The following is an 11,965-nucleotide window of genomic DNA, read 5'->3' as shown; positions in this document are numbered from 1 at the left end:
CTTGAGGCATTTCCAGTCTAGCTGGGGAGCAAAAGGCCCCCCCGGCCCTGGAGACTCCCCCAGAGGGGCAGAGGGGTGAATCTGCCTTCAGAACGAGAGCCCAGGTCGGCCACGCCTGAGGAAAGGGACTCAGATGTCTCTGGGGGAGGCAGTTGGGGTGGTCGGTGGTTTGGGGACCCTCCTCAAAAGCCAAGACACTCTCCAAGCAAAGCCACCTAAGAAAAGCCCTAAGAAGAATAACTACATCATTTGCTGAGCCCTTTGTAAAAACCAAGCCCCAATATTTTTTAAAAAATATTTTTATGGCATTTGTCAAGCACTGTGTGCCAGGCACTAAGCACTGGGGTAGATACAAGTTAATCAGTTTGGGCACAGTCCATGTCCCACGTGGGTCTCACAGTCTTAATTCCCATTTTACAGATGAAGAAATGGAGGCCCAGAGACACGAAGTGACTTGCCCAAGTTCACACAGCAGACAAGTGGCGGAGTCCGTATCAGAACCCAGGTCCTTCCGACTCCCAGGCCCTATCCACTGAGGCCTGCTCTATCCACTAGGTTACACTGCTTCTCACTAGACCAAAAGGTTAATACCGCGGGACAATATCCCTGCCCGAGATGGAATTACCAGTCTGAAGGGAAGAGGGAGACCAGTTATCGAATCCCCATTATACAGACGAGGAAATGGAGCCTCAGGCAAGTCAAGCCACCTGCCCGAGGTTACACCGCGGGCAAATGGCGGCGGCGGTGGGGTGAGAACCCAGGTCTCCTGCCTCCCCGCCTCTGGGTCTGCCCACTAGGCCATGCAGCTTCTCCACCTAAGCAAGTCCAAACGTCCCCGCTGCAGCTCGAGGTCCTGCGACTTCTCCCCGCCGCCCCCCCTCCCGCTCAGAGGCTTTGGAGACGGGGCCGGATCGATGGATCGGTTTGGAGTGGGGGTGGGAGGCAGCCAATTACGGGGAGGCGAAGAGCCGGGGGGTGGCTGGGAGAGGAGAGGCCATCGCCAGCGTGAGTTAGCAACTAGCAGGGGACCGGCGGCCGGCAAACCGTTCAATCGATGTAGAGACACGAGAAGCCTGCAGGCCGACAGCAGGCCCGGTTGTCGGGCAGACAGGATGCCAGGATGCCAGGACCCGAGGAGGACCGCCCCCCATCCTCTCCTAATCAGTTAATCGGTCAGTCGATCGTATTTATTGAGAACTCACTGTGGGCAGAGTATTGTACTAAGCGCTTGGGAGAGTACCACCTAAAAGACACATTCCCTGCCCACAACAAGCTTACAATCTAGAGGGAGGCCCCTCAACGGACCACTTCTGGGGCTATTGTCCGAATGGAGGGAGAAGCAGCGTGGTCTAGTGGGAGTCAGAAGGACCCGGGTTCTAATTCCGCCTTTGCCACTGGTCAGCTGGGTGACCTTGGGCCAGCCACTTAACTTCTCTGTGCTTCAGTTACTTCGTCTGTAAAATGGGGATTGATGCTGTGAACCCCATGTGGGACAGGGATTGTCCAACCTGATTAGCTTATATCTCCCACAGCGCTTAGAACAGTCCTCAACACATAGTAAGTGCTTAACAGATACTATAATTATTATGATTATTAGAAGCTTGGACAGAGGCAGGGACCTAGTTAGCCAGTCAGACCTCCAGCTCCCCACCCCCACAACCCAATACCGACTGAATTTTGAGACAGAAACTCTGAGAGGAAAGAGACCTGCTCATTCAGGGAGGCAGAGAGAGGCGAAGAGATGGAGAGAGGGAGAGGGAGAGAGCCGAGAACGAGAAGCAGAGTCAGGGGCGACAGAGTTGAGGTGGAGAAACACATTCCCGAAAGAGGAGGTCGAGATGGAAGCAGGAGACACAGGGGATGTAGAGACTAGAGGAGGTAGACAAGAGAAGGTAGAGACGGGGGAAGTAAAGCCCAGTGAGATAGAGATGAGGCGAGGTAGAGACCGGGGAGAAGTGAGACAGGGAGGTAGAGACGAGTGTGACTAAGTGGGTAGAGCACGGGCCTGGGAGTCAGGAGGTTATGGGTTCTAATCCTGCCTCCGCCACTTGTCTGCTGAGTGACCTTGGACAAGTCACTTCACTTCTCCGGGCCTTAGTTCCCTCATCTGTAAAAGGGGTTTGAGACTGTGGGCCCCACATGGGACAGGGACTGTATCCAATCCAATCTGCTCGTTTCCACCCCAGATCTTAGTACAGTACCTGGTACATAGTTAAGCGCTTAACAAATACCATATTTATTAGATGAGGGGAGGGAAAGCGGGGCTGGGAGGGAGGGGTTCTGCTTCTCAATTGTCCTCGAGCGGCCCCGGCCTCAACCCCTGAGGAATATACCTAAGATTCCAAAGGACCCGTGAACCTATTTCTGCTTTCTAGAAATTTTGGAGCAGGTTTCTCTCTCCTTAATCCTGGGAGAAATGAACCATCCCCGCGGTGGCCGAGTGGCCTGCAGTCATTTAGTCCGAGCCGAACACCCTTCCCGTCAGTCCGTGGCCGCGGTCGTGGCTCTGGCCGTCCAGCTGCCTACCGCCCCCCAAAAAACTGCCTCACCGACCCCCGGGGGGGCGGGGGGAAAGGCAGGGATGGGAAGACAGTGCGGAATTCGAGGAGTACCAGGAGGGCGGGGGCAGGGAGGGAAAGAACAGGAGCCGAGATGGGAAGAAGCAGGGGCTTCGGAGAGACACTCTCTCTCTCCCTCTGGGAGGGAACAGGATCAAAGAGCAAATATTTGGAGAGACAGGGGTTTCGAAGAGAAAGTCTATTTTCTCTCTCTCTCTCTGAGAAGGAACAGGAGCAGAGATGGGGAGAAGCAGGGGCTTCGGAGAGAGAGTCTATTTCTCTCTGTCTCTATCCCTCTGGGAAGGAACAGGAGCATAAAGCAAAGATATGGAGGGGCAGGGGCTTCGAAGAGAGAATCTAATTTCTCTCTCTCTGGGAAGGAACAGGAGCAAAATGGGGAGAAGCAGGGGACTTCGAAGAGAGAGTCTATTCTCTCTCTCTCTCTCTCTTTCTCTCTTCTTCTGGGAAGGAAGAGGAGCAGAGATGGGGAGAAGCAGGGGCTTCGGGGAGAGTCTATCTTTTCTCTCTCTCCCTTCTTTTTCTCTCGTCTCCTCTCCCCTCCTTTCTTTCTCCCCCCACTATGTCTCTGTTTCTCCGGCCCCAATTACCGTCCACTCTCCGGGCTCCACCCCCGGCTCCTCGTTATCCCATCTCCGGCTTTTAATGAGGCTCCCAGGGGGGCGTCCCCCTGACCCCGCGACCCCCAGCCCCTTGGTCCCTGCGTCAGCCAGCCAGAACCCGTGTGGTCGAGGCGGGGAGGGGGAAGGGGGAGGCCGGAGGGGCCGGGGCTATATAACCAGAAGCCACAGTTGGGGAAGGGGGATGGGGAGAAGCTGGGTAGGTGGCTGAGGGAGGGGGGAGCGGGGGATTTGGGGGTTCGGGAAGGCTGAGCCGACTCTGTCTCTGCCTCGCCCCACGCAGGTGATGGAGGCGGCGCAGAGACCGGAGCCGAGACGGCTGCTGCTGGCGCTGCTGGCGCTTCTGGTGGGGTCCAGGCCGGGGGTCGGGGCCCCTCTTCCCTCCGGGGGGGATGGCAGGTGGGTGTCCGGAAGGTCCAGAGTGAGAAAGTGAGGCACAGAGAGGGACGGACAGAGTGAGGAAGAGGGGCGAGGGGCGGAGAAGAGGAGCTGGGAGGGAAGGGGATGGCCGTGGAGGGGATGGGATGATAGAGGGGGTGGGGGGCGGCAGCAAGGAGAGCCGGGAGTGGAGGGGCTGGGGGGCCGGAAGGGGGCTGTCTTGAGGGGGGGGACCCTCCTGCCCACCTCCCCTCCGAGGCAGTCCCGAGGGAGGGTGGACCTCGGGGGAGCCCGAGGGGATGAGGGGAGGGAGGAAACAGAGGGCCCGGAGCCGGGGGTGGGGAAGACACGACCTCGGGCCCGAACCTAGGGATGGAGTCAGGGAGGGAGGAGGGGGCCGGCGGAGGCGTCCGGCTCCCCCACCCGTCCCCTCTGCCGCCCGCAGGCCGTGGCGGCCACCCCCCGCCTTGGCCCCGGCCTGGGCCCCGGCCCCGTGGCTGACCCTGCGGGACTGGACCCTGCGGCTGACGGGCCAACCGGGCCCGGAGCGGCCGGGCCCCACCGGGGGAGGCTGGGGCCCCGGGGCCAAGCGGAGCCTCGTGGTGGCCGACGACACGGTCTTCCGAGAGCGGGCCAAGCTGCTGACCGCCATGGAGAGGCAAAAGTGGCTCAACTCCTACATGCAGAAGATGCTGCTCGTCAACGCGGCCTGAGGAGGGGGAGGGGGCGACGGGAGACCCCCAGGGGCCCCCCGGATGGCCGCCTCGCCCTCCCCCAGCCCGCCCCCCGCCTCAATAAAGCCCCTACTCTCCCGGAGACCTTGCTGGACGTGTCGTCACTAGGTGCGGTGCGGGATGGCGGGGAGGGGAGGGGACAGACGGCCTCGCTTCCTAGGCTCCCTCGATTCCTCTTTACCTCTCCACCGGCTTCTCTCTCTCACTCTGTGGGTCTCTGGGCGTCTGTCTCCGCTCCTCGACGCCCCCCCGCATCTCCGCTTCCCTCCCTGCTCTAAAGACCCAGCCGGCTGCTCGGAACCCAGGAGACCGAGGCCGGATCGGACGCTAAGGAAAGCCCTTTCCTTTCCTCTCCTCCCCTCTTCGGCCAGCACAGACCCGAGAGGATAGACGGAGAGGCCGGAGGCGCCCGGAGTGGAGCGGGGGGCGGTGGGAGCCGGAGAAGATGGGGAGGGGGACGAGACATCTGGATTTTCTAAGGCCAGGTGGGGCGGGGGAGGGAGACCCCATCGGAAGGCCAATCTCTCCTCCCGCTGACCCTCCCTTTCACCGGTCACCCTTGGCGACTCATTCTTCGGCTGAGAAGGCGGGGAGTAGGGCCAGAGGATGCGGGAGCGGATCGCCTTCTGAGTGGCTGATGGCAAGAATGAGTTGGGACGATGCGGGCGGACGCTCTTCCCATTGGCTCATCGAGAGATCGGGAGGGCCGAGAGATGGAAAGAATAATAATAATAATAATAACAATAATAACGTTGGGGTTTGTAAAGGGCTTTCTATGGGAGAAGCCCATAGAGAAGCAGCGTGGCTCAGTGGAAAGAGCACGGGCTCGGGAGTCCGAGGTCATGGGTTCGAATCCCCCTTGCCACTTGGCAGCTGCGTGACTGTGGGCAAGTCACTTCGCTTCTCTGGGCCTCAGTTACCTCATCCGTAAAAATGGGGATTAAGACCGTGAGCCCGATGCGGGACGGAGACTTTGCCCGACCCGATTTGCTTGCATCCCAGCCTGGCACTTCGTAAGCGCTCAACAAATACTATAATTATAATTATTAAGCGCTTACGATGTGCCAGACACTGAACTAAGCGCTGGGGTTGAGTTGGACACAGTCCCGGTTCCACACTGGGCTGACAGTTTTAATCCCCATTTTCAGGAGAGGGAATTGAGGCAGTGAGAAGTTAAGGGGCTTGTCCAAGGTCACACAGTGTAACGAGTTTACAGTAATTGGGCAGGTTTAAAGGAGGGAGGGTTGGCTGCTTTGAAGCAGTGAGCGGGGGGCTCTAATCCTTTCGAGAGATATTTCCGAGATAACACAACGAGCCAAACAGGTGGCCAAAGGAGAGAAGAGACGGGGTGAGGGAGAGAGGGAAAGAACGAACACCCCTGGACCAAAAAGGGGAGATAATCCAACCTGATTAACTTGTATCTAATCCAGCATTTAGAATAGTATTAGGCACATAGTAAGCACTTATCAAGTACCCTGCTTTTTTAAGGAGTTGGAGGGCCCAGTAAATCTAGATTCTCGCACCTCCACTACTCCTCACAGGCCCTTCCCCTTGCTCCACTAACAGGGAGAACTCTTGTCCACCACCATTTGCTTGCATCCTCCCAGCCTGGCACAGCAAGTGGGAAATTCCCCGCTACCTGCCTCCCCCGGCCCCGTCCGCGATGTAAACTCGTTGTGGGCCGGGAATGTATCTGTTTATGGTTATATTGTGTATATCTCCCAAGAACTCAGTACAGTACTCTGCACACAATAAGCTCTCAGTAAATACAATTAAAAGGATAAACAGATTCGTGGTGAGGCCCCTTTAATAGCGAGTTCCTCTGCGTTCCGTCCGTTCCCCAAGGAGAGGGGGAGGAAATTGCTCGGTGGTCTGGGGGGGGGGGGTGGGAGGGTGAGGGCGGGGCCAGGCTCCCCAGCTCTCCGAGGGGAGGGAGTAGGATTTAGGAGAGACTGATCCTTAAAGAGGAAGGGCTCACTTTCACTCCCCAACGATTCTCTTTTCTGGCGGGGCGGGACACTCGAAATAATGATGACAATAATAATCATAATGGTTGTTATTATTGTTAAGGGTTTACTATGTGTCAGGCAGTGTTCTAAGCGCTGGGGCACAAACAAGATGATGATAATAATAATTATGGTATTTGTGAAGCGCTTACCATGTTCCAGGCACTCACTAAGCGCTGGGTTGATTACAAGCAAATCGGGTTAGACAAGGTCCCTGTCCCGCCTGAGGCTCACAGTCTTAATCCCCATTGTACAGGTGAGGTAACTGAGACACAGAGAAGTAAAGGCCACACAGCACACAAGTGGGGATTAGAACCCATGACCTACTGAGTCCCACGCCTATGCTCTCTCCACAAGATAATCAGGTTGGAAACAGTCCCTGCCCCATCTGGAGTTCAGGGTGCAGTGAGTAGGATTTAATACCCATTTTACAGATAAGATCCGTGGAAAAAGCAGGGGGCGAGATGCGGTTCTTCCCATCCCACGCGCTGGGCTCCTCAGGGGTCCTACTCCCCGGCCTCCACCTCTCTCTACCAAATCCCTGCTCCCTACAGGAATCTAGGTTTGTTCCCTCCCTGTGGCCCCTGTCCGGCTCCGCCACTTGTCTGCTGTGCGACTTTGGGCAAGCCACTTGACTTCTCTGTAGCTCAGTTACCTCTTCTGGAAAACGGGATTTAAGGCTGCGAGCCCCACGTGGGACAACCTGATTACCTTGTATCTACCCCAGCGCTTAGAATAGTGCTTGGCACATCGTAAGCGCTTAACAAATGTCATCGTTATTATTATTATTATTATTCCCTTTCCATCCCCTGCAGGACCTAGGTGTCAGGCCCCAGTACTGTTCCTTTAAGAGATGGCACCTTGGTAACAGGTGCCTCTGCCCCGAAGCGGTGTCAGATGCGTCACGGAGCCCCCGGGGAATCTCCCCCTGTCCTGCCCCGCCCCGCCCCCCTGTTGTCTCCTTGTCGCCGTTCACCTGGCGCTGCTCTTCGCTTTGTTCACCTGTTGTTGCCTCCCGTCCCCGCCCCGCAGGTAAGGGACCCCGCCGTTCTCCCCCCTCTCTTAAGACCACCTTCCCCTTGGATCAGGGAATGATCCAAGCGCCCTGCTCTCCATCCTTAAGCCTTCCCTCCTCAGCCCGCCCTCCCCCGAGGGATTCGGGCATCCTGTCCTCCATCCAGGCCCCGGCTCGCCCTCCCGCAACTCCCACTTTGCTCACACCCTGCCCCCGATGTCCATTCTCTCTCCCCTCCGGGCTCCCTTCTTGCCCGGCCCCTCAGACAGCCAAGTATTTTGGTCCCCAATTTCCCCAATTTGGTCCGCACCCCCCAGGGACACCCGGGAGTCTTGCCCCCACAGTTCCCGGACCCAATTCCTTTCTCCCCAGGGATCTGGGCATCCTGCTCCTTCCCAACACTCTCCGGGGAGCGTTGAACTTAAAGAGTGGAAACTCGGGGTGACTGGGGGATGCGGGCCCCCTTTCCCTTCCCTTCCCCCCTTCCTCTCCCAGCTCCGGCCCTGATCCCGGCTCTAAGGTGAACGCGTGAGAAGCTCCTCGCCCTCCCACATCTCGGGGACCGTCTGTGCCGCGGGTAATGGGACAGACTACAATCTCCATGATGCCCTGGGCCTTCGCTGCAGCGAGGGGATCGGGCCGCTGCCCCGATTGCTCCTGGGTGTCGTAGTTCTCTGGGACTCGGCCGTTTTCGAGCCACGCCCTAGTTAACCTTTTCCCCCCCTCCCCATTCTCCCGCAGGTGCAGCGGATTCTGTGCGCTATGAGATCGCTCTGGCCCCTCCTCTTCCTCCTCCACCCCCTGAGCACCGTCTCCGAGCCAACCCCCGTCCCCCAGGGGACCTTCCCGGTCACCCCGCTCCGAACCGATATCGCCCCCCTCTTGGCCGAGTCCCGTCCAGGGACCCGGCCTTCCCTGGGGTCCGACTCCCTGGCCGGCACAGGGGCTGGGGGCGAGGGGACGAATGCCGTGACCGATAACCCCAAACAGGCCCCTGGATCGGAGACCCCCAGCCCCGGGACCTTAGACCCCATTATTTCCACTTCGTCTGAAACCCCTGCGTCGGAGTCCTCCAGCTCCGGAAATCCTTCCACCGATTCCCAAAATCTCACCCTTGAGCCCGAGACCCCGACCCCCCTAACCCCCGCCTCCCCAAATTCCTCTCCCCAAACCCCGGCCCGAGACCCCCTCGCCCCAAATCCTCCCTCCGCCGCTATCTCTTCTACAACTTCTCTAGCCACAGGCCCTCCCTCCCCCGAGAGCCCTGAATCCAGCAGTCCCGCCTCCAAGACCTCTACTCCTGGAAACTCTGGCCCCTCAAACCCCACCCCCCAAACCCCTACATCAGGAAACTCCACCCCTAAAACCCCTCCCCCTGACAACACCGCCCCCCAGACCCCTGCCCTTGCAACCCCTGCCTCTAAGACTCCGGCCCCCCAGACTCCTATCGCTGGAACCCCCGTCTCCCAAACCCCCACCCCCGCGAACTCCTCCTCCAAGACCCCTTCCCCTGGAAGCTCCTCCCCCTCAGCTCCTCCCTCTGGAAAGCCCTCCTTCGGGACCCCCTCCTCTTCCCGCGCCAATGGGTCCAGGCCCTTGTCCCCCGCACCCCCCGCCCTTGACCGCCCCCGACCCCCGAACCCTCCCCCGTTGCCGCGGCGCGGCGGGAGCGACCGACTCAAAACCATCATCGTGGTGGAGCGTGTGGAGGAGACAGGTAATAATAATAATAAACAGCAGTGATGGTGTTTGGTAAGCGCTTACGAAGTGCCAAGCACTGTTCTAACCGTTGGGGGGGGGGGGGTAGATCCGAGAAGCAGCGTGGCTCGGGGGAAAGAGCATGGGCTTGGGAGTCAGAGGTCATGGGTTCAAATCCCAGCTCAGCCGCTTGTCAGCTGTGTGACTTTGAGCAAGTCACAAAGTCACAAGGGGAGGCAACCTGATCCCTTTGTATCCTCTCCAGCGCTTAGAACAGTGCTTTGCACATAGTAAGCGCTTAGCAAAATGCCACTATTATTATCATGATTATCCAAGGTAATCAGGTTGTCCCACCTGGGGCTCACAGTCTTAATCCCCATTTTCCAGGTGAGGTAACCGAGGCGCAGAGAAGCGAAGTGACTTTGGGCAAGTCGCACAGCTGTTAAGTGGCGGAGTCGGGATTAGAACCCACGACCTCTGCCTCCCAAGCCCGGGCTCTTTCGGGACCGGAGCGCGGGGTGGGGGAGCGGGGAGACGGACGGGGGAGCTTGGGTTCCGCTCGGACCTCGGTCTCGCTGCCCGACAGGTGTGACTTTGGTGAGCCGGGCCCGGAGCCCGGGGGGCGGCGCCCTGATCCTGTTCCTGTGCGGGGCCGGGCTCCTCCTCGGGGTCTTCCTCCTCCTCTACTGTCTCTACCGTCGGGCCGCCCACCACCAGCCCTTCGCCCACCACCGGCTGCACGAGGACGGTTACGACGAGCCAGGTGAGGCCCCGCACCCTTCCCTCCCCTCTCCCCCCCCCCAATTTCCCCTTCCCCTCTCCCCCACCATCCCCCGACCCTCCTCCACCTCCCCTTCACCCCTGCAGTTCTCCACCTGGACAGCCCCAAGGACCCCTACGACCTGTACTTCTACGCCCCGGACGCCTGGATCCCCTCCCACATCGCTACCAAGCAGCCTCCCCCGCAGACTCCTCCGCTGCCCTCTCCGGTGCCCCCGAAGTTACCTCCCCCAACCCAGGGTCCCCCCAAAAACGGGAAGTCGGGGATCCACCTGGAGCCGCTCTCGGCCGCTGCCCTCCCCAATAACTTTGTGTGAAGCAAGCACGGGTCTCCTTGGGAGGATGGGGGTCGTCGGTAGAGGCAGCTGAGAATTTCTCCCCGCAAACGCCCTCCTTCCCCACCACACTGGCTTCCTCTGACCTTCCCTGGCCCCTGACTCCCTTAGCCCTCACCGCCGGGATGCTCCCTACCCCCAGGTACCCAGGGGTCTGGCTCTCCCAGTGGTGCCAGGTGTCAGGGGAGACTCTGGTTTCCCCTTTCCAGGATGCTTTGCCCTGTAGTTCTGCCAGTTTTTTCCCCCTCCCACAGTCCCTTTCAGCCTGGAAGAGGTCTCCGGCCAGGGGACGGTGGAGGGGAGAGGGCCCTAGTTGTCGCTTTGCCTTAGCAGGGGGAGGACCCAACGAGTCAGTAATAAAACCAGCCCTGGGCTCTAATCCTGTTCTCTGCCTCGTCTGTCCAGGAGGGAAGAAGTCGGGAGAGGTGGTGGGAATGAAATGAGGAGGCTGCTTCAGGGGGCAGCAGTGGGCAGTGGCAGCATGGGGATGCGGTGCGACCAGGGATTATTAAGCATAGATTGCAGGATTTGTAAAATAAGCACTTACCACGTGCCAAGCAGCAGACCTTACTTAGGCAAAGCTGAACGGGCCCTAGGAACCCATCCTGGGAAGAGAGTGTAGACCTACCTCCGGGTAGCTGGCCACACCCATTCCCACTGGGGTGGAGGGTTCTTCCAGGGCAATTGATGAGGTGCCCTGTGATGTCATGGGGTGGAGATGAGGCTGGGGGAAGACCAAGGGGCTAGAAAGACGCCCAAAGATGCACTTTTCACCCCAGGCCGTGGCAAAGCACCCGAGCCAAGGTAAGTATTAAGAGCTCCTTCCTAAGCAAGGGAAGACCACTGAAGTCTGAAAAGATCTACCTTTAGCAAAAACAACTCGCCTTTTTTTGTAAAAGCCCTTCATGAACCGGACTTGAGAGGCCCAGGTTCCAACCAATCCATTTCTCTAGGGCCTTTATAGAGGCATCTCAAAGATTTCTGAAAAATGCTGGGCGGAAAAAGGAAGAAAACAGCCAGCCCTGAGAGAACCCTAGGTAAACAGGATCATGACAATCCTATGTAAGCCAAGTCAGGTCTCAGGGGCCCAGATAAACAGGCCACTAAAGATGCTACCTGTTCAGAAAGCTGGACCTTTCGTAAACAATGTCAGGTGGGAAGAGGCCTGATAATAAGCAAAATCAGCCAAAGACCTTAAGGGATGAGCAGGATGGAGTTGGTGGAAAATTCCATTCTAGGTCCCAAAGGGCTTTTTGCTCCCCCTCTGCCACCCCTACCGAATATCTGGGAGTTCTCTGACAAGGAACGCTTCTTGGGAAACGGCAGCCAGCTCTCCTTGTGGTAATTGGGACCTCAGGGGCGGCGGGAACCACTGCAAGACGATAAGCATCAAAACTAATGGAGAGGCAACAGCTCGGGAACCTGAGGGCTGGGAACTCTGCCTAATTCCCACCTGTAGAGAGAAGCAGCGTGGCCTACTGGATAGAGCCCGGGCCTGGGGGTCAAAGGACCCGATTTCTAATTCCATCTCCACCACTCGTCCGCTGGGTGACCTTGAGCAAGTCACTTACCTTCAGTTCCTTCATCGGCAAAATGGGGATTAAGATTGTGAGCCCCATGTGAGACAGGGTCTGTGTCCAACCCAATTTGCTTGCATCCACACCAGCACTTAGCACGTTGCCCGGCACATAGTAAGCACTTCATAAATAATACAATTTTTATCAGTACAATAGTCATTCATTCAATCGAATTTATTGAGCACTTACTGTGTGCAAAGCACTGTGCTAAGCGCTTTTACTAAGCAATATTCTTTCCCAGTGCTT

The 11,965-nt window shown here is 58.1% G+C and overlaps 1 protein-coding gene across 1 annotated transcript; it reads left to right on the top strand.

Moving 5' to 3' along the window:
* Positions 1-3,482: 3,482 nt before the first annotated feature.
* On the top strand, positions 3,483-4,287 carry PTH2 (parathyroid hormone 2). The gene is made up of 2 exons (XM_029072891.1): positions 3,483-3,595; positions 4,020-4,287. Exons 1-2 carry the CDS (start codon positions 3,483-3,485, stop codon positions 4,285-4,287), a joined length of 381 nt encoding a protein of 126 aa, XP_028928724.1.
* The last annotated feature ends 7,678 nt before the right edge of the window (positions 4,288-11,965 follow it).

This window comes from Ornithorhynchus anatinus, chromosome 10, assembly GCF_004115215.2.
Source record: "Ornithorhynchus anatinus isolate Pmale09 chromosome 10, mOrnAna1.pri.v4, whole genome shotgun sequence".
Lineage (NCBI taxonomy): Eukaryota > Metazoa > Chordata > Mammalia > Monotremata > Ornithorhynchidae > Ornithorhynchus > Ornithorhynchus anatinus.
Note: the sequence above shows the minus strand (reverse complement) of the source record. Positions and strands in the feature narration are given on the sequence as shown.

Coding starts and splice junctions, on each gene's coding strand:
- PTH2 (XM_029072891.1), top strand. CDS start 3,483: ATGGAGGCGGCGCAGAGACCGGAGCCGAGACGGCTGCTGCTGGCGCTG. Junction 3,596..4,019: donor CCCTCCGGGGGGGATGGCAG/GTGGGTGTCCGG, acceptor TGCCGCCCGCAG/GCCGTGGCGGCCACCCCCCG.